This window comes from Polypterus senegalus, chromosome 1 (genome assembly GCF_016835505.1).
Source record: "Polypterus senegalus isolate Bchr_013 chromosome 1, ASM1683550v1, whole genome shotgun sequence".
Lineage (NCBI taxonomy): Eukaryota > Metazoa > Chordata > Cladistia > Polypteriformes > Polypteridae > Polypterus > Polypterus senegalus.
Genome location: NC_053154.1, coordinates 217,031,813 through 217,053,800, shown reverse-complemented (window position 1 = coordinate 217,053,800; position 21,988 = coordinate 217,031,813). Strand labels below are relative to the sequence as shown.

The window sequence follows — 21,988 nt, the reverse complement described above, 5'->3', positions numbered from 1 at the left end:
TCCTTCTTACATTTACGACACGTGTACTTGTTGCAGTGTACACATCTCTCTGTGCTATGGTTCCTATTACACTGAATGAGCACCTGACACTGTACTTTCTTCCCTGGGGGAAGGTCCCGCATCAAAGAATTTCCAGTTCCTGCATAAATTCACACCCGATCTGACGCTGTTCGTTTTTAAATAATATTGCATTAGTGCGATGATATTTTCACATGTATTGTCTCTTTCTTTCAGGTGTGTAATAGAAACCACAGCATAGAGAGAAGTGTGTACATTGCTTCTTACAGGAAAAGGCGATGGAAAAAGTGCACTTGAATTAAAGTGCACTTTTGTTATACTTTTACACCAATATATGTTCCTGTGTTTGAACGACACGGGCAGATGGGGAGTGTCTGATTATTGCATATAGCGCCGAAGTTACTGCTCTTTACCATTCTTTCCTCTGCATGTCCTGGAGTACAAAAGAAACAGCATACAGCACCATGCGGGGACTGGCAGGAACACTCAATAAAACTGAATAAAAAGAAAAGCAAGTGACGGTGAGATACGAAGAAGGCAGCTTTGCCAGCGTTTGTGTGTCAGAACCCGGTTTCGTTAGTATGCATTGTGGTACACTGCAGAGCTATAGCGCGTCTTTAGTGAAAACAGCCGTGTCAGATGGGGTTGTGTGGATTGATTCTGAACGCGACTGAGAGAATGAAAAGTGAATTAAAAAAAAAAGCTAACCTTCACAAGGATCATAAATTGCACCGGCTGTTACAGACTGAAATCAAATGTATGCTTTTATTCTAAAATAGTAAGACTAAGAGCAGTTTACTTCTCAAAATGGAGTAGTGCAGGATCGAACTCACGACCTTTTGATTCCAAGGCGAGAACTGATTCTATTGCACCACGGAGGAAGTTATAATAACCTGCTGTCAATGTCGCATGTTAAGGCGGCTTTTTGTTTCTGCAGTTATATGTTTGAATAAAAGCGCAATTGTTGTGTTATATTTGAACCTTTTATGAAAATGTTTCTTTGCTATTTGGACTTCAGGCTTCATACATTATATAGTTTATGCCTACATTTTGTCATCTACTACTAGAATATAAAAAAAGTTTCTGTTTTAACAATGTGTTGACACATTGTGTTGATTACTGTAGAAATGGAACAGACATGAAATGCGTGTGTTCCAAATAACGATCTATTATTTCCACTCTAAAACTCCACTTCAATCCCAGATACTCAATCAAGGCATGAGCTGAGAGAAGTTCGTGCACGTTCTAAATTTGTGGGGGGATGGAATAGCCGGCTGCTCCTAACTTCTCTTTATCAGCACATTTAGAGGACAAAGGACGCTGGCGGAGAGGTGTGAAGGGATTTAAGAAGCAATTTAAGGTGGGACGGAATTACGAGTTTTTTCGTAGGCTCTGGTAATTCTAGTGTTAAGCTCAGCGTTCTGTGAAAAGGCAATGGCAAAAACATGGGGGAAAATTAAAGAATTTCAGTGAATACCAAGAGCAGGTACAGAAAAACATACTATTTGTTGGTTTAAACAGTGATATAAACAACAAAAGGAAGTTGATCGAGTGGCATAGTGTGTCGGAGAAACTCGAAAGCTCAAGTTCACGAAGTTGCACAGTGCTGAAATAAAAAATTTGTAAGATATCAAAGTCACCGTGAAAAGAAGAGTCATAGACCACCACCTGAGTGTCATATGAAGGCTTATTAGGGTACAAAGAAAAAAAAAAAATAGGGACACTATGGGAAAAAAAGCTTGAAATATTAACTTTAATGACAAAAATAAACCACATAATTAAAGTGGAAATTTCGAGATTAAAGTAGAACATCATAAACTTCATCTTCAAATCGTTTAATTTACTAGTTTCTCAAATCCCATAGTAACTAAAGTAGCAAGTTAAATGGTTTGTTTTGTATATGTTCTTCTAGGTGCTGTGTGTGTGTGAATCACTATGTGCTTCTTAAATGGGCTTTCTCTTCCTCTAACAGAATCCATTACATTCGTGATATTACAGCTCTCTGAATAATTTAAATACTGAGATGTATACTTGATATCATTTTCATGATGATAGAAATGTAGTATGTATTAAACATGGGAACATGGTGGTGCAGTGATTGTTCATGCCTCACGCAAGATGCTTGCTGAGCCATGCGCGACCTTCGATGAAATAATTTATTTCAGCAGTACTGTTTCTTTCAAACGTACAATTCCTGTACGTCCAATTCCTGTCCTTACCTTTCTTTCTCCAAGTAACCAATCGCCACACTATCCGCTCTGTAATAAACATTAAGCTGTCTGTAAGCTGAGAACGGCAATTCTTCAAAACCTTCAAGGAACATTGGAATATCTTCGTAGTACATGTCGCGCCAGCCCCAGCAAGAATACAGTGCAAGGCAGGAACAATCCGTGAACAGTGCGCCAGCTCCTTGGTAGCGCTGCAACACTGTCTCCTCACATGTTCAATTATTAACAATATAGATTATTTAAATGAAGTTAAAGTTTTTTATCTGTATAATATAATAAACATATTTTGCTGCATTTCATCTTAAAAATGATATCGTCATCATATGTAAATACGCGTTTTATAAAGTGGCTCAGGTTGTGCAATATTATAACTGTATCGCAAGTTTACAGTGAGGCAATTGTACTTATAGGTACAAACAGTTCTGCAAGTAGCACTTGATGGACTGATTGTTTGCGTTTATAGTTCTTGGGATGAAACTGTTTCTGAACTGCGAGGTCCATACAGGAAAGACTCTGAAGCATTTGTCGCATGAGAGCAGTTCAAATAGGCAGCATGACTGAGGCAGCATGTGTTTGATGCTGTATACCGATAATTCTCTTTCCGAACAGCTGCTGTAGAGCTGTGATTCCACACTCAGATACAGTGATATAAATTCTCCGAGTGGTGCAGTAAGAGTAATATGGAAAAAGATGATCCACTGTGGCAACCCCTATCGGGAGCAGCTGAAAGAAGAAGGTGCAGTGACAGTAACAACGCTAAAGCAGCTATGGTATTTGGAATAGTTTGGTCATTCCATGGACCATTATATTGTTATAGGTTAATTACAATCAGATGCCTTAAACTAATAAACAATATGTGGTTAATTTCAGTTTATATGATAAAGCTACGTAAGGGATGTGGATCTAAAAAAGCAAGGGAAACCATACAGGAACAGTAGCACTGCTTTGACGCTGGGTGCCACGAGTTTGCAAAACCAAGCAGAGAACTTGCGTACGCCAGGGTTTTAGCTAGTGTGAAAATGTGCGTGGCTTTACGCCAAGTTTAGATTATATACATCACGATTTGAACATTGAAACAGGGGTACGCAACATTTATACCATTTATACATGAGGCCCCAGATATTTAAAGTCCGCCAAATGTTTTAAAACCTGGGTTGGCATACCCAAAAAATTTTTAGTGGTGGTACTACCTGAACCTCCTTACTAGGTTATATTAAGATGAGACTGGTCTGAAAATAAAAGCAGTATGGAGAACACCACTCCAAAAACCAAGTTGGGTCTTATAAATTGACATAACACTGGCTGACCAGGCTGCCCCCATGCAGTGTTCCCCGGCCACTGAAAATGACATTGACTCCCAGGAGGCTGGGAACATCTCATCATCTTCCGTTCCAGAAATGCCTGGACTTGGGGTCCCACTCCTTGAGGTTGCCAATGATCCTTTACGGACTTTAGAGTCCCAGTTTAGATCAACTCCTGCTTCCTTTAAAAGAGAACTTTGGAATGGCGATTCCTTAAAGTTCGCCAGAAATGCCATAGTTCTTGTTGATGGGCAACCCCCACACAATCCCATACCACAGGGACCCTACTTTGTCTTAAAAAACAATCTGCTATACTGAGTAGAGGAACACAAAGGGAAGGTAAGGACATTGTTGCTGGTGCTGTGGACTTTCCAGAGGGAGGTCTGCGAGCTGTCACATGCCCATCTCCTGAGTGCCCACTTAGGGGCCAAAAAAACGTTGGAGAGAATTAAACTTCAATTCTTCTGGGTTGGAATAAATGAGGAGGATGCTTTTGTCAATCCTATCCCACTCCATCAGATACCCTGGAGGGACTGTGCTCGTCTTATTCCTCTCTCACTAATTGACGTTTCCCTTGAGAGAATCGGTGTCAATCTTGTAGGTCACCTAGAGCCCTTGGCGAGCGGCCATGAATACATATTGGTTATGGTAGATTACACTACTCAGTTTCCAGAGGCTGTTCCCCTGTGCACAGCTAATTCAGGGAGTATTGCACGGGAATTCGAAGGACTCTTTTTCACAGTAGGGATCCCAAAGGAAGTCCTTACAAACCAGGGCACCCCTTTTACATCGGGCACATTCAGGGAAGTTGCCAAGTTACTCCATATCAAGCATCTTGGCTAGTGGAGTGGTTCAATCAAACCCTCAAGCAGATGCTTCACAAGGTGGTCAGTGAAGATGGGAGGAACTGGGTTACTCCTCCTCATACTTTTCGCTTACAGGGAGGTCCCACAAGCCTTGACTGGGTTTTCGCCTTTCGAGTTATTATGACAACCCCGAGATATTCTGGACATTCTTAAAGCGGGTTGTGAAGGAGAGGCTCTTCTTTCCATAAACATCTTAGAGTATACTGCGCAATTACGCAATAGATTCAGGAAAATTTGACCTATTGTTGTAGAGCACATAAAGTATGCTCAATCAGCACAGTCCCAGAACTATAATCGAAACAGCTCTCTGCGAGAGTATCTTCTAGGGGATCACGTCATGGTACTCATACCCACTTTCCACTCGAAAATTATTGGCCCATTGGCAAGGGCCTTGCGAAATTACGAAATTAAGGAGGTTGTAGATTATTTGGTTAAACAACCAAATCGTTGACCGACTGAGTGGATCTATCAGGTCAACTTGTTCAACCCATGGAAGGACAGGGAACCCGGTCCCGGTCTCGGTCTCGGTCTCTCCAGTCAACCCTGGTCCATTTTCTCACAAAACAACCCCCTTAATTTCGGTCCCAAGTTGACCCCCCAACAACGACAGGAACAGGAATCAGTTATCCTGTCAGTTCCAGGAGGGATGAGTGAGATACCTGGGTGTACTGACCTGATTCAGCATGATATTGTGGCAGACCTGGGAGTTGCTGTCAGGGAACGACACTATCACCTTCCAGAAGCAAAACATGCTGAAGTGGAGCTGGAGATTATGCAGATGCTGGACCAGGATGTAATTGAAGAAAGCCATCGTTCGTGGTCCAGTCCAATCGTGCTTTTCTCCAAACTGGATGGGACTTGGAGGCACTTACTTCAACAACCGTTTTGAGAATCCCTGATTTATCTTCTTTAATTCTCCAGACTGATGCTTCGAACACAGGTCTAGCTGCTGTGCCGAGCCAGAGCACTGATGGTGTCGAACACCCCATGATGTACCTGAGCCGGAAACTGCTTCACCGGGAGACCAGGTATGCAGCGGTAGAACAGGAAGCCCAGGCAATTAAATGGGCGGTAAAACCCCTGTGTGCGTCCAGGTGTCCGTGTGTGTGTGTCTTCTGGTGAAGACAGCACCGTGGATGCACACACACTGGAAGCTGAGCACACAGTGAATGCCATAGCCGCGGCCGTGCATGATAAGCAAATAAAGGACATCATTGCTGGGGAGACCATGGACGCACACACACTGGAAGCTGGGCACACAGTCAATGGTGTAGCCGCAGCCGCACATGATAAGCAAATAAAGGACATCATTGGTGGGGAGAGTGCTGACTGGATAGTCACGGCCGTGCACATAAAATCCATTGCTGGGGAGACGCCACACATACTGCCCCGTGCATGTTTACTAACTAACTATCTACTAACAACATGCCACCCAAAAAAAAAGGACAGGTCAAGTAGGACAAAAGACATTCAAATCATATATAAGCAACATCTCCTGGAAGAATGGTCAACTCAGACAAGTAAACATCAACAAAAGAAAGGCTGAAAGACAAAGAAAAATACGAGCAAATAAATCGATTGAAGAAAAAGAAAATTAACGTCAGAATATTCCCCAAATTGATTTGGCTCCATCCTCCACTAATTTACCCTTTACTTTAAAAAGGTGTCACTTTCGTTACATTAGCCTTTGCCATAACAATTAATAAAGCTCAAGGGCAAACCTTAGAAAAAGTTGGCATGTACAGTACTTTCCAGAACCAGTATTCAGCCATGGACAGTTATATGTTGCATTATCAAGAGTTAGAAGTTTTACAGATGTTGTTGTCAACGTTGTAGATGGTCCTGAACAAGGCAAACTGTTGCCAAACTCAGACAGGGTATTTAACAAAAATGTTATCTTTAATGAAATTTTATAGAAAAATTTCATGAGGTAAAAATAAAAACTTTTTCCTAAATATCTTCTTCAGATGTTGTGTAATACAGATTGTTACAAAGTTTTACACTAAGGCAATATTAATTATACTTACTGTATTGTCATATATGTTTCTATTTTATTTTTAATATTATTTTACTTTAGGCTTCTTGCAAAAATATTTTTAACAAAAAAAAATAAGACAACAAACAGAATGAGGTCAAGGTCCCTTGCCATTTAATACAGACTGTTCCTACTAATGTTTATGCAATACTGTTCTAGCGCCCGTTATTGTAACGGGCTTAATGTCTAGTATAAAAATAAAACGGCTGGGAATTATTAAAAAAATGAACTGATTAATCACATAATTGTATGGCATTAATCATGATTAGATATGCAAACATAAAATACATAAATCATATCAAGTAAATTTACACTCAATCACAAAATTAATGTAGAATCAACACAAAGGAAATTTTAAAAATTTCATGGCATAGTTTAAAATTAAACAATGACCTGAAACCTGACCGTTTAACAAAATAACACTTGAGCAAGTACAACCTGAATTTGAATGTCTTCCTAAAAGGCAAGTTGAAAAGAAGGCAATAAGAAAACAAGGTCAATGAATTAATTCTCAAATTGGTATGGCATACTAGATGTGTCAAAGTAAAATTAAACAGTTGAAACGACTGTAGACTTTGCACTGCTAAAGACTGACTTAATTGAAATAAGCATCTCTTAAATGGGCATACATTAAATCTTTTGTTAAAACTCCACAAATGCCATCCTCAACTGTTCATCACCATCAGTGACTTTATAAATTTTGCTCTAATGAAGTGTTTATCAATCAATGACAGCTACCCAAGTGTTCTGCATAGGACTGCCTATATGAGCAGGCAAAAGAACGAAGCACCTGGAAAAATGAGTCCTAAGTGCTGTGTCTGTGAATGCCAGCCTCCAAGCTGCTTTATTTTTGCCAGCATCTCTGATAGTCCCACCCCTTTGGACAATTTAGCAAGTGTATAGACTTAATGCTTTTGTGGTTGTTAGAATCGTGGAATACCTTGGGATATTTTGGGTTACAAAAAGTGTGCCACTACTAATAATAAAAAAAATTAAAAAAACTGCTGGAAAACACTGCTCTACCTACACCTTTACTCCTGGCACATTAACAAAAGATCTCTGTAGCTGTTTACTTAAAAACCGACATTGTGCATTACTTGGATGATTATGTTGCGCTCTTTAAATAAATTAGCGAAGATACTGCAAATTGGAATAATGGGTAGGGATAATTATCACAGTTATATTTTGTAGAATTTTGTCATTATATAACAGCTGTCAGCACTGTAAGCTACCTGGCATATGGGTGAGTTAAATACAGAGGTACTACGGACTTATTTTGGTTTTACTGCCACTAAAAGAAAACACATTTTACATGGATGTGATATGACATTGATTAGAGAAACATGACATGGGGGGACAAAAAGAAAGATTGTAATTTTTACCTTTGCTAGTTTCTTTTAGTATTGCTCCAGGACTACCACTAACCCCACTTCCCCCCACTTCCCTGCACCTATGTCAGTATGTATAAATCAAGGAAATGAATACCAGTACCACATACTGACATGTGGCAAGGCATTGTAAAACAGGTAATTATTTCTTAAAATTTTTAAACGTAGTATACATGAAAATGCCACTCTGACCAAAGCACTGCCTGGCGCGATCACCTTGTTGCCGGCCCTGGATGTGACTTTAATTTCTTAGCCCGTTAAACAGGCAACATTAATCGCACTTTCCCAGACCTAATATATTTGTGCACGTATATATGCACATGTGCATACAGAGAGAGAGAGAGAAAAAAAGAGAATGTCATAACTTGTGACTGAGTTATATAAAGAATGCATTTACCAGGCTGTTGATCTCAGAGTTATCATAGCTGCCACAGTGATGTGCATTGGTCCCAAGTGGTTCCATTCCTTCTTCATCCCACATATAGGTGCCACCAGAGCTGTCAGATGGTGAGAGTTCAAGAGAAGAACCCACAGGAAAATTCAAATCTGGAGAGAATGGAGGTGCTGTCTGTGAGGGTGTCTGAGAGCTGTCCATTTCCTCTGCATGACATGCTGAAGGCAGTGAATAATGGAGAAATGCAAGAGATTACTATAATATACCTCCAGTAATATACAGTACACTAACGCATACTGTAACAGTACAATAAATACTGCACTACGTTTTCATATGGTGGATATATTGTCTGTGGATATTATCCGCTCAATAACAGTCTCATCATCTAATAATAATAATCTTTTAAAATTTTTTTGTTGCCTTTTAGATGCTACTAATCATGTTCTTGAATTGAGGTAAGAATCTTTGGCAAACATGTACTCAAACCAGCAGCTAGCTAACACCAGAAAGAAAATGGCATATTAAAAAAATAATCAATTTTACAAAATACAAGCACACTTTTCAAATTATATCCTACACTCAAATGAGTTACTGTGAAGGCACTAAATTGCAAATGAGAAGTGGACATGGTCACATGGAACAGTGCAATGCATTTCAAGGGAACCGATACAAAATATAATCTTTGTAGTACTACTGTCAGCTGTTAACCATCCATGAATCCTTGGAGTGGGTATTATGCTAGAAGGAATAGTATTTTCCACAAAAGAGGAAGGGAAGGAGAGAAGTTAAGGGAGATATCTTGTAACTGGTGTGAGTGGCAGAGGGCCTCAAAGTGGTGTACTCTGTTATAGTACAATTCCTGACAGGACTGCTAGAAAGAGGTGCTAGTTAAATTATGCAATGTAGAGAATTTCAGATATATCTCACAAGATGATAAAAGGGTCTTTCATTGAAAAACATTTGGGTGTATGGGTTTGATAACAGTCAAATTGAAAATCAGGAAATGAAAGTCAAACAAATGAGACATTAGAAAGCAGGAAGCTGTCTATAAAGGTTTGAAACAAAATTAAATAAGTTCATAGCCAAAGCTACACAGCAATGGTTCTAAAATGCAGTCTAATGCCCCTGCCTTAAATATATAATTCAAAATTTTGTTTGAAAACAATCCAAAGCAAGGATAACACCTAGCATATATGGAAGAAAAACATGCTGATAAAAATGAGACATAAATACTAATGAAGAACAATAATAAAATCCTCATATGTAAAAATGCACTTGTGACACTGACACTCAAAGAATAGTTTACTTGGAGTACATTTTTTCAGAAACCTGTGACAAACGTTTCCATATGTGCGAGTCCCAGATAATCTAGCAGAGGAGAGCACTCAGACAAAAATAAAAATAACAGAATTGTATGCTTATTTATTTATTTAGATACTTGCTCTTTTGTAAAATATTGCAATATAAAATATTGTATTCTAGCACCTCGAATGCAGTATAACAAGTGAAGGATTACCTTAACTGGCTCACTCAATTTTAAAATTAAACAACAAGCAGAGTAAGATGAACTAAGAGAAAACATTGATATAATTTTTGTCAGACTACTTTAGAAGCCAAAATTTGCTTATACACCTTGAGGCAGCCTAGCGTACTATAGACAATTGAAATAACTGATTATAATAACAAATGAAATTACAGTGAATGTATATTTAAAACTAAGCTTTCAAGCAAAATTGTACTTGAGTCTCACATAATGAAAGATTGTAATATAAATAAACAGTAGGTGGTGCTGGAGTATGAAAATAATTTCTAATCTTGCCAGATTCTGATGGGTAGAAAATAAGGTGAACGTATTTATTTACTGTTACTTATGACAGAGTAAATAACTTTCTAATTTTAAAAAGAATGTATGCTAATGATAGAGTAGATCTAAGAAGGTATACAACTTTGTAATGTATGTATCAGTTAAAAAAGTGTCTATCATACTTTAAATGGACAAAATTACAATGATGTACTAACCTTGGAATCCAATGTCAATCCACTCCATAGTTTCTGATACAGTATTCAACATATCTCCTTCAGTTCTTACACATTTTGGTAGCTGTTCTGAAGCAGGAGTCATTTGCAAAAAATTGCCTTTATACTCTGTGACTAGAAATCCCCCTCCATCTCCTAGATTATCAAAGTCATCCAAGTACCCTTCACTCAAGTCATGCGCTTCCAAAGATGAACTTGAAGAAAGAGACATTTCATCTAAAGTTTGCTCTAAGTGCCGAAGGTTTGAGACTTGTTCTTTCAAAGTTGTGCACTCTGTAGCCTTTATATCAACTGGACATTTTTCATCACTTGTTAAAGGAGCAGTCTCTGTGGTTCTAACTAGTGGAATATTATGGACGCCATCTTCTGTTACATTCTTAGAGACTGTAGGTCGGCTAAATTTGATAAGAGAGGGTCTGGTCATTTTGTAGCTTTGTGCACCAATTTTTCCAATAGCAGAGCCTGATAGAAAAGTATTCTTTAAGGAAGTTAATGGTGATGAAGCATTAGAATCAGAACCCAAATCAGAAGCACATTTGGATAAAGAGCCTTTAACATTAACTTCTTTTTGCATATCTGTAACCGTTTTAACTCTCTGTGCTGTCTTTGCTGAAAATGACTTTGTTCGCAGCTGAAGGCCACGTGATGGCTTGGATAAGTCAACTGCTTTGTTGAAAGAATATGATCTAGTCATAGAAATTCCATTTGATGAAGGAATACGTTTGAAATGAGAGAAGCTTTGGGATCGTACCATACTTTCCACAGAACCATTTTTTAAGTTATCATTTGACTGAGTAAGACTTTCTTTTGAGCTACTTCTTGTTGTGCTTGAGTTAGCTCGTGGTCGCTGCAAGCCTGTTCCATTCTTGACCCCACTTACATTTACTGCATTAGTGCTAGATTTGCTATTAAAGTTCTGCATGGAAAGTGTTCTACTAGGAATAGAGGTCTTGTTAGCAGATGAAGAAGTCTCAGAGAAAGTCTTTGAAGAAGCTTCATTTTTGACAGACAAAGTAAAAGTATTTTTTCGCTTGCTAGGTGCAGCTGAAATTACTTTTTTGTTTTCTGAATGCTCATGCTTTGATGGTAAAGACTGAAGACCAATACCATTCAACTCTTTTTCATTGTCATGCATTTCTGTATCATCTTTGTAACTCTGACAACCCATTTGCATTTTGCTATTTTTTCTATAACCAACGGAGAGAGAAAGCACGCGTGGGATTCCATTTTGCCTGTATCCACTTGCTCTATCATCTGACTTTGCACTCAATGTCGAGGTAGCAGCAACAGCGCAGCTTCCATTGAGGAGATCACTAGATCCTGGTATCTTTGCTCCAAACTTGGGCAACCGGGATACTGATACAGTCTTGTTCAATAGTTTTTCTTCCATGAGCCAAGATGATCATTAGTTATGAAAGATCTGTAAATAAAAAAAATTAAATGTTAATAGCCAAAAAAACAATTGTCAGACTTCTTAAAACCATTTTCAAGGTAAACGGCATTTAAAAAGGTCACAAAATCTATATATTTTACTTAATATGAAAACATGATGTGAACTCTCTTTATACTAAGTTAACTATAATTGAATAGGATAAGAGAAAAATGGGTCAAATGAATTTCTGCTAATTATCTCATTCTTGTATGTTACCAGTCCAGTGTGCCATTTATGTTACAAACAGAAAAATGGCTTCTGGGTATATAGTTCATTATTTGTAAATGAATATGCCTCAGTACAGAGTAAAGGAACAATTTACAGGTCTTGCACAGGACTGTTTGTGAAGGTAGTTAATATGAAGTAAAATCTCCACCTAAGGAAATAAAAGAAGCTATGTATAAAACAGTGAATTATACAGATATCATATGGTATTATTTGGTATATCTAGACAAGTACCGAATACCTCTCATTACAGTTACAAAGTACTTAAAAAGTGTGGAGTGAACTGTAGTTGATATCCAAGAATGTCCCAAACATGCATTTTCTAAGAGAGAAGAATGTTGGTGGCAAATAGCCATTATCAGTGGGTATTAGCTATTTCTGGCATTATCCTGTCAAAAATGGCACCAGGCGTCTGCCTAAAAATGATGCACTACAAGCAACAGGACGTTCTTAAAATATATTATAATGAAGCCAAACTGAGACTGGGAAGTACTCAAGGTAACCAGTACTTTTTGGAAAAAGAACTCCACTTAATGATACTCACTATTCAGGAGGTGTTAGCAGGTTTTGTTCAGATTACACCACAGTCTGTGTTATGATTATTTGAAAAAGCAGTGGTTACCATTACCACGAAAAAAGCAGAACTCATTGATTAAGGTAATCTAATGATCATTCCAAGAAGACTCAACTGTTTAATCCTAAATCATTCCAGAAACAATCTACCATGGTGAGAAGGCAATGCCAGGCATCAAAATGAATATTATAACGAGAGTTCTATCTCTATGCCCTTTATCCAATTCTCTAAAGATTAGCCAAGTAATGTAAGATGGGAACTACATCTCTGTATATTACGGATACAACTTTTGATCATATTTTATAATTAACAGCTACTCCCCTAGATTAAATAATAACCATTAATTTTTAAAGAAATGTCTTCCTTGATAACTTTAAAAATAATGCATAAAATAAATTACCCAGAAAAGGGTTTATTTACATATTATGAATGTAATAATTAGTTTTAACATTAAGTAAATATATGACACCAACTGTGTCTCTCTTTAAATTACTGGAGAACATATCATTTTAAGAACCAGAGGCATATTTACATGCTGGGAAGTCATATGAACAGCCTTTTAAATTGTTTTTTCTGCCTCCTCAGTGCCTGCCATTCTTCTAATTTTAGTACTGTCTGCAAAATTTACAAGTTTACTACCTATGCCAAAATAATAGTCATCAATATAAACCAGAAAAAGTAACAGCCCCAAGACAGACCTCAAAGGGACACCACTGATGACCTCACTCTATGTGGGGCATTCTCCTCTTGTCTGTACTCTTTGCCTCCTGTTGTTTAACCAACTTGAGATCCAGTTTTTAAGATACCTCTGATGCCTGTAGCTTCTAGTTTAAAAACTACTCTTCAGTGTTGGACTGTATCAAAGGGTCTTTGAAAACTGTATGCTTTTGTCTACTACTCCAACTACCTGTTCAAAAGAAATAGGAAATTGATTTGGCACTTTCGTTAGGTAATTTCCCAATTTATTTCTTAATATAGTTTCCATAATTTTGCATCGTACAGAAGACAGACATATATCTATAACTACCAGATCGATTTTGTCTCCCTTCTTGAAGACTGAAGTCATATTTATAATTTTTTAGTCCTCAGATTCTACTCCTTCCTCAAGTGACTTCTCAAATATGCTTTATAAGGGTTTATAGACATCATCTTTTATTTCTTTCAATACAATTGGTAAAATGCCATTAGGTCCAGGGATTTTACTGGTCCATACATAAAATTTGAAGCACATTCAATTTTTAAATTTATGAACTCTAAGTTTGTTTTTACTTCTGTGTGGGGCATTCTGTTTGTTTCTTCTTTTAGAAATACATAGGTAAAGTATTTGTTCAATTCATTTGCTATTTCCTTTTGTTTTCAAGGATTTCTCCTTTTGTGTCACTGATGTTTCTTAAATTTTCATTTTAGAACTACTCAGTAGTGTTTACTGTTATTTCCAGCTTCCTCAGCAATATTTTTCTTTTGACGTTTCAAATGCTTTTTTTAAATCATTTGCCATAGTGTCCAGTATTCAATAGCTTGGCTGATTTTTTTTTTTTTTTTTCATTTTTCTTGTAAAGTGATTATTTTCAGTTTTACTTTTTACAAAATACCCTCACTCATTCATTTCAGTAAATAGGTTTGTCTTTTTGATTTATTTGTGGAGCACACACACCTCAAGTCCTCAGATTAGAGGGAATAGAAAATCAGATTGACATGAGTATTTAAAACGGATATTTCTCAGAGTTTGCCTTGTTTTGAGTAAATGACTGAATATACAGTGGCGTACAAAAAATTTCCCCTTAACAGTCATCATAATTTTCTGCATGACAAAAGATTTGTATATATATTCATCCATTTAGTATTTTTAATGTGAGATCATATGCTGTAACAATATTCTTCCAAAGTCAAAATAATTTCTTTAGATAATTAACTGAAGAAGAAAAACACAAATGTTAGCATCTGCATAAGTATTCAAGGCTTAACCCTCAACCCGTTTCTATTAGCAGACGAGAATTGTACGGAATTTATATCAAAACAAATCAAATTCTTTCTAGAGACAAATGCATCCTCCGAGATCTCTGCAGGAATACTATGGGAAACTCTTAAGGCCTTCTTAAGAGGACAAATTATCTCATATCTTTCCCACAGAAATAAATTTGAAGCCAAGAAAGTAGCAGAGATAAAAAGCAAAATTACTAGAATAGATGAAGAACATGCCAGACTACCAAGCGAGACTCTACATAGGAAAAGGCAGGCTCTACATTCAGAATTAAACCTCTTAACAACTAAAGAAACTGAACTACTAATTTATAAATCCAGTCATCATTACTATGAACATGGAGAGAAAGCTAATAAGCTTTTAGCTGAAGAAATTCACAAGCAAAAAGTGCACAACGCAATCTCAGTAATCACCAACATGAATGGAGATAAAATCGTCGACCACAAAAATATAATGCACACTTTCAGAGACTACTATAAATCCCTATATACTACTGAGTTTAAAGAAGACAATACACAATCTAATGCATTTCTGGATACATTACAAATACCACAAATAGACACTTTTAGTGCAGAGGAACTTGGGAAACCTCTGACGTTATCAGAATTACTAGATGCTATAAAGTCACTCCAAGGCGGAAAGCAGCAGGCCCTGATGGCTAACCTGCAGAATTTTACAAGAAATTCTCCACTCAGCTAGCTCCTCTCGCTAGAAGGATGGAGAAATGCCTGTTTAATGTAATATACTCACCAACTAAATCAAACACCCCAGAAATATTATTATCATTGGATGCAGAAAAAGCATTCAACATGATTGAATGGAAATACCTTTTTACTACATTGGAGAAGTTTGGGTTTGGCCCGAACATTTGTGCATGGATTAAATTACTGTATACTAACCCAGAAGCTTCAGTTTGCATCAACAACATTTGCTCAGACTACTTTAAACTAGAACGTGATACTAGACAAGGATGCCCCTCGTCACCGCTGCTGTTTGCAATTGCCATTGAACCACTGGCAATACATTGTTGAAATATTGATCAGATAAAGGGGATTAGCAGAGAAGGACTGGAACAGAAAATCTCATTATATGCAGATGATATGGTACTGTATATATCGGACCCAGAAAATTCTGTGCCTGCAGTCTTAGCAGCACTCACAGAATTTCAAAAGATCTCTGGTCTCAGAATTAATCTGAATAAAAGTGTACTCTTTCCAGTGAATTCTCAAGCATATAATATTAGATTAGATACCCTACCTTTTATCATTGCAGAACAGTTTAAATACCTGGGGTAAACATCACAAGTAAACATAAAGCTCTTTATCAACAAAATTTTGCCATCTGCATGGAAAAAATTAAACAAGACTTGCATAGATGGTCAACCCTTCATCTCACACTAGCTGGAAGAATTAACACTGTTAAGATGAATATTCTTCCTAAGCTCCTTTTTATTTCAAAACATTCCAATATACATTAATAAATCATTCTTTAAGCAATTAGATTCAACAATAACCTCATTTATTTGGAATTCAAAACATCCACACATCAAAAGAGCGACCCTACAAAGACAAAAGGCAGAAGGCGGCATGGCTCTACCTAACTTCCAGTTTTATTACTGGGCAGCAAATATACAGGCGATAAGAACCTGGACACAAATAGAAGAACATACACAGGCTTGGACCGCAATAGAAGTAAAATCCTGCAGTACTTCTTTGTATTCCTTGCTCTGTGCTCCAATAAACACACGTTATCGGCAATATACTAATAACCCAATTGTGCTCCACTCACTTAGAATCTGGAACCAATGTAGAAAGCATTTTAAGATGGAGAAGCTTCTATCTGTGGCACCTCTGCAAGAGAACCACCTCTTTCAACCTTCACAAACATATGCAGTTTTAATATCTGGAAAAAATTTGGAATTAACTTGCTTAGAGATCTTTATATAGACAACGCTTTGCATCCTATGAACAATTACATTCCAAATTTAACATTCCAGCTACACATTTCTTTCACTATCTTCAAATCAGGAACTTTGTTAAACAGAACCTTCCAGATTTTCCTCATCTTGCACCCTCATCCATGCTGGAAAAAATATTGCTCAATCTCAAGGACTTAGACTCCATCTCTACAATATATAAAATCATTTTACAATCCCTCCCTTTCAAAGATCCAAGAGGACACTGGGAAAAAGATCTCTCAATTAATATATCAGAAAAGGAGTGGAAAGTAGCAATGCAGAGAATTCACTCGAGCTCCATATGCAAAGCATACAATTATACAACTCAAAATTATATATCGAGCACATCTGTCTCAACTAAAACTTTCCAAAATGTTTCCAGGGCATGATCCAACCTGCGAACGTTGCAACCAAGTCCCAGCCTCACTGGGTCACATGTTCTGGGCCTGCACCAAATTAACATTATTCTGGACAAAATTTTAATTACCTTCAGACAGCCTTGGACTCACAATCCCTCCTAACCCATTAACAGCTGTGTTTGGGGTTCTTCCAGATGGGTTTAAAGTGGAGAAAGACAAACAAATTGTGATTGCATTCACTACACTTTTGGCTCGCAGACTTATTCTGATAAACTGGAAGAACCCAAACTCTCCTCTTTTAAGTCAGTGGGAAACTGATGTGTTATACTATTTAAAATTGGAAAAAATCAAATACTCAGTTAGAGGATCCGTAAAGACTTTTTTCAAAACATGGCAGGATCTAATCAGTAATATTTTAAAATAAACTCATAAAGCACAGAGAATTTATTAATTTAGGTATGTTTACAAGCCTTAAATTTCATGCCGTTTGGCTTGCTCTCTCTCTCAGGGGTGGGGATCGATCTGTTCTTAACTCAATTTTTCTTTTGTAAAACTTGATTGATTTGTATGGATTGCAATAAAATTAATTAAAAAAAAAAATTAAAAAAAAAAAAAGTATTCAAGGCTTACACATTAATACTTTATTGAGAAATGAGAAACTGAAGTGAAGGTGCATGGGTCCACAATTTCAAGAGCTCTCCATAAAACAGGCCTCTCTTACAGGAAGGGTTGCAAGAAAGAAGCCAAAGCCCTTACAGCCATTTCACTGTTTGTGTTAATGAAATCCTGTACTTTTCTAATGAAATGAGGTGAGATTATGTGTTTTCAGGGCATGAAAATGTTTTCTTATGCATTTCATCTGATAGTTATGTACATGCTATGTTATCGACCCTGCCAGTCTGTGTGTGATTTTTTTTGGCCCTCAGCTCATGTAAACTCCTATACACCGTGTTCTGGTGAATTTTCAAAGAGGCTCCGATGGATGCAAAAGATAAGGCGCTACTGATACTGTTTATATGGTCTAAATCATATATTCTTGCTCTTTCTGTGGAAGATGAAGCTGATCTCTCCCTTTGGTATGTGTTGCAGTGTCCTTCCATCTCATCATCTGTTGTTGGCCCAATTCTGAGCTGAGATCATGGATCCTGATGCTTTTCTTTGCTAAACTTCGTTTTGAGATCGGAAAGCAAGTTTGTGCAGGATGCTGTCAGTTTTTGCCACACCTGCACTTTATGTTCCGTAGCTGATGCATGAGTCAATGGCAAGTGTAATGTATATTACTGCCTTTGACATCCATCATGGTAAGTGCGACGGGTACTGGTGGCTCCAGTCAGAGATGCTATGTGCAGACCGCATGCCAACGAGGCTGTTCTGTTTTTTTGCCAGACATGCACGTGATCTCTCAGTTGTTGTTTCTTGTGTTAACTAATTCACATGCCGGGTCAAGGTGTGCTGTTGCATCGCCGATTGCTATGAAAAGGAATCATATCTCAAACTTGGGGTAGAAAGCATTTGCATTTGTCACTGCATAAGCTGAAACCAAGATGAAGATTCAAGGACCAGGGGTGCACAAGGTTATGAATGACAGACAGACAACACTCAGCATTTTGTATGTAAAGGTTTTAGGAAAATACTTATTTTGAGCTTGGATCAGAAAGTCTCTGAAGTGACACCACCCATCATTGATAGTATCAGAATTTTTACTTTCCCATTCTGTATTTTGTAGACATTTCTTTATCCTTATAAAGTCTGCTTTCCTTAAGTGATAAGTCTTTGTTTTGGCATTCACTTGTGTGTTTTCAAAGATGATCACAAAGTTTATCATGCTGTGATCACTGTTGTTTAAAGTACCAATAGCTTCTGTGTTTATTACTCTGCATTTATGGTTTGAAAAGATGAGATCTAGATGGGCATTACCACATGCTGAGCTTGAAACAAACTGGATGAGAAAACAGTCATTTGTTATTATTACCACTTCAAATTCCCTAGCTGGGAAGAGAGAGAGAGCTCATGCAGGATGTTGAAATTGAAAGATTAGATACAGTCAAACTGACCTCATAAGTTACATCCTTGTTTTGTATGTGGTAATGCACGGCAGCTATGTTGCTTTGGTGGTTCAGCACAGTATTATGCAGTCTGCAGTGATTATACCAAACTATTTTGAACAAAATACTTCAAAGAAAGTCAGAATCACAGTTTTCAGTGCAATAAGTCGATTAAATTTCCTAGCAAAAATTTAAATTAATCATATACTAAGATTATTCCATTTAAACTCTGACTAACTTTAAACTCTCACTACTCTAGGTTGTAGAAATTGTTAATACCGGCGCTGTGTCAGACTGTTGTGATGTTAAGGCCTTCCACTTCTCTTTGTACATGTATGATAGCCTTATTTTGCTGCTACGATCACTTCACTTTCATAATGATACCACTATCATCTACCGTGGAATATATGTTGACTTCTTTGCTTCACAAAGACTACTGCTTTAGCTACCATTGAAGTCATTCAAGTTTTTTAATGGCTAATGAACCATTCTGCAGCGGATTTTTGATGTATTGTCATTGTCAACGCATCACACAGCCCATCTAACTCTTTTTTAAGGCTTGCATGATACAGAACCATAGTGTAATGTTCATGCAAAGTGAATCATTTGAATACATGGCTACGCCGACTTTCTCAGGTCAGTTTTAATGCAAATTGATCTAATGCTTCACAGTGAAACTTTGTTTTACATTTCATTCAGAAAACATTAACAAATTACAGAAATCTAACTATTGTTAAAAAGGAAACATATCACCTTCACAGAAATTAAAAGTAAAAACATAACCATACAAGAGATGAGTTACATTAAAAAATTCAACAGACAACTGGTACAGCAAGCTATAACAGTGCCACAAACAGTAGGTAGACAAATATAACATTCTGTCTTAGAAATACAAACAGGATTATTAAACACCTCTGAAATCCTGCAATATCACTCTTCTCCCTCCTCTGTCCTGGCAAACGATACTGGACCATTAGCACTCTCTCTTGTTCCAGAAGAGCATCTGTACTGATACAGATTTAGTATAGCCCTTTGTATATGTTTTAAGAATAAGAGGGTTAAATGTCAGTTCTTAGTCCACAATGCTGACATGCCCCTTTTGCTACTATAGACCACTGCTGAGCAATGCTTACTGACTTCTACATTACCCCTGACATGAACAACAGTTACTGGGTGTGTTGGGTTAGGTCTTTCATATCTTCTACATGATCACAATCATTTTACATTTTTACCATGCACCTTCTTGCACAAACATAAACCTTCAGGCAGCAAAATTTACCAGGCATGTTACTGGCATTCGGCAGTACAGTGCTGTATGCATCAGTTTTACTATCCATGTCAATGTCTGATAACCAACTCACATTGTCATAACTTCTGCTTGATTCAACTAATGATTCAGTTTCAGTTTGTTCGAAAACTCGCTTTACAGCTTCTTTTTTTACAAGCCATTGTATTTTGGTTGAAGGCTTTGTCTCGCTCATGTGTATTGATAAGTTGCCTTAGATTGGCAAAATGTAACAAAATGTTCATGATTTCTTTACAGCATTATGTTACTTTATCCACTAGATGGCAGCAGAATACTGTCCTGATCATTATTTAGGCTTAACACTGTACAGTACATCAAATTATAAACAGCTACATTCTGAGAAACATTCAGGGTTAACTGTATATACATAGAATTTCGAGCCCGAAAGACTGTCAGGGTTAATGCTAAGAAGGTTAAGACATTGTTACTAATAAACAATAAATATGAATTTTTTTTTGTAACCTTTGATTTTAATTGAAGAGTTGAGGAAATTGATGCCACTGTTACAGAAACTTTTATATTTATTCAATTATAATTTAAAGCAAAAAACACACAGACACACACATATATGAATATTTTAACTGAAGTATGATATGAAATGTGAAAAAGACAGAATCGACGGTACAAAGTATTGTTTCATCATAATCTCCATGAAAATGCTACTGTTAGTAAAACACAAATTGAGCCCTAATGTATATTAACATTGCTGAAAGCAGGTGCCTTTCAAAACAAACACTGGCGATAAACATATACATACTGACATGGAAACTAAGTACTGTACTTCAGTTTGAACATCTGTTTGTTTTCGAATTATTTATTTTCACCTGAGGGAAAATGTGTCCCCACATTTCTACACAGAAGAGATATAAGCAGTTAAATTGACTGACAGCAATAAAAAGAGTAATAGTAAATAGAACAGCACCCACTCAAAAAAAAAAAAAACTCAAAGCTTTCTTGCCACACAAACAATAACAGCATATATCTGGAAAGCAATATTTCACCATAAAAAGTAAGTGGCGTAAGTAGAAAGTGACTGTTTGCAGTAATGTTTGCTTTATGAATTAACTAAAACACATTCAGCAAGCATTGTAAAGCACTGGAGCTTTTATTGTATCATGAAATATTTTACAGTATTTACCACAAAACCAGGCTGACAATATTAAAAAAAAAAAAAAAAAGTTACCACTATATGTAAAAGAAAACACACATGCAAGATGAGTGCCTTTGTTCTGCTTGTATTTATTTTTGGAACAATGGTCACAAAGATGTTGATGGTAAAACATATTTCAACATCTATAATGCACTATCAGAGATTTCTAAATTAATCAAAGATTGATAATATATTCATATTAATCTCATGTGAATTGAAAATTGATGTATATTGTGCATAAAAATATACATGCATTTACAATTTAAAAAAAATGGAATTAATCACAAAAAACAGAAGGCATTTTTCCAACAACTATAATCTAATTATCCTGTGTTCATTTTAAAACAGGTTCAAACATTCCTAAAGCTGTTCAAATTACACTTGTTGAGTCTTGCATAACTTTAAAAAACACAGCTTAATGTATGCTGATTTAGACAAAAATGTATCTGATAGCAGCAAATACTGCTTGTAGCCTTGGGACAGTCTTAATTCCTTTAGTAGAAAAAAAATATATAAAAATCTGAAAATGCTAACACTTATATATTATGACTACACTAATCTTTAAAAGTAAACCCAGTTCATAGATAAAGATAAAAAAGGACCTCATCAGTTTTAATCCATTTCAAAAGTAATTCACCTCAGAGAGGTTCAAAATTGAGCAGCATATACATAGAATTTAACAATTGAAGGGT

General features: G+C 36.8%; 1 protein-coding gene across 5 annotated transcripts in view; it reads right to left on the bottom strand.

Moving 5' to 3' along the window:
- Nucleotides 1-21,988, bottom strand: part of LOC120539251 (serine-rich coiled-coil domain-containing protein 2-like) — a 198,323-nt gene that overhangs the window by 119,144 nt on the left and 57,191 nt on the right. For all 5 annotated transcript variants that reach the window (XM_039769151.1, XM_039769184.1, XM_039769175.1 and 2 more), the window contains exons 2-3: nucleotides 10,250-11,687; nucleotides 8,234-8,448 (exon numbers count right to left, since the gene is read on the bottom strand). In XM_039769151.1, the coding sequence (XP_039625085.1) occupies nucleotides 8,234-8,448; nucleotides 10,250-11,657 (1,623 nt within the window). In that variant the 5' untranslated portion in view covers nucleotides 11,658-11,687. The remainder of the gene's footprint in view (nucleotides 1-8,233; nucleotides 8,449-10,249; nucleotides 11,688-21,988) is intronic.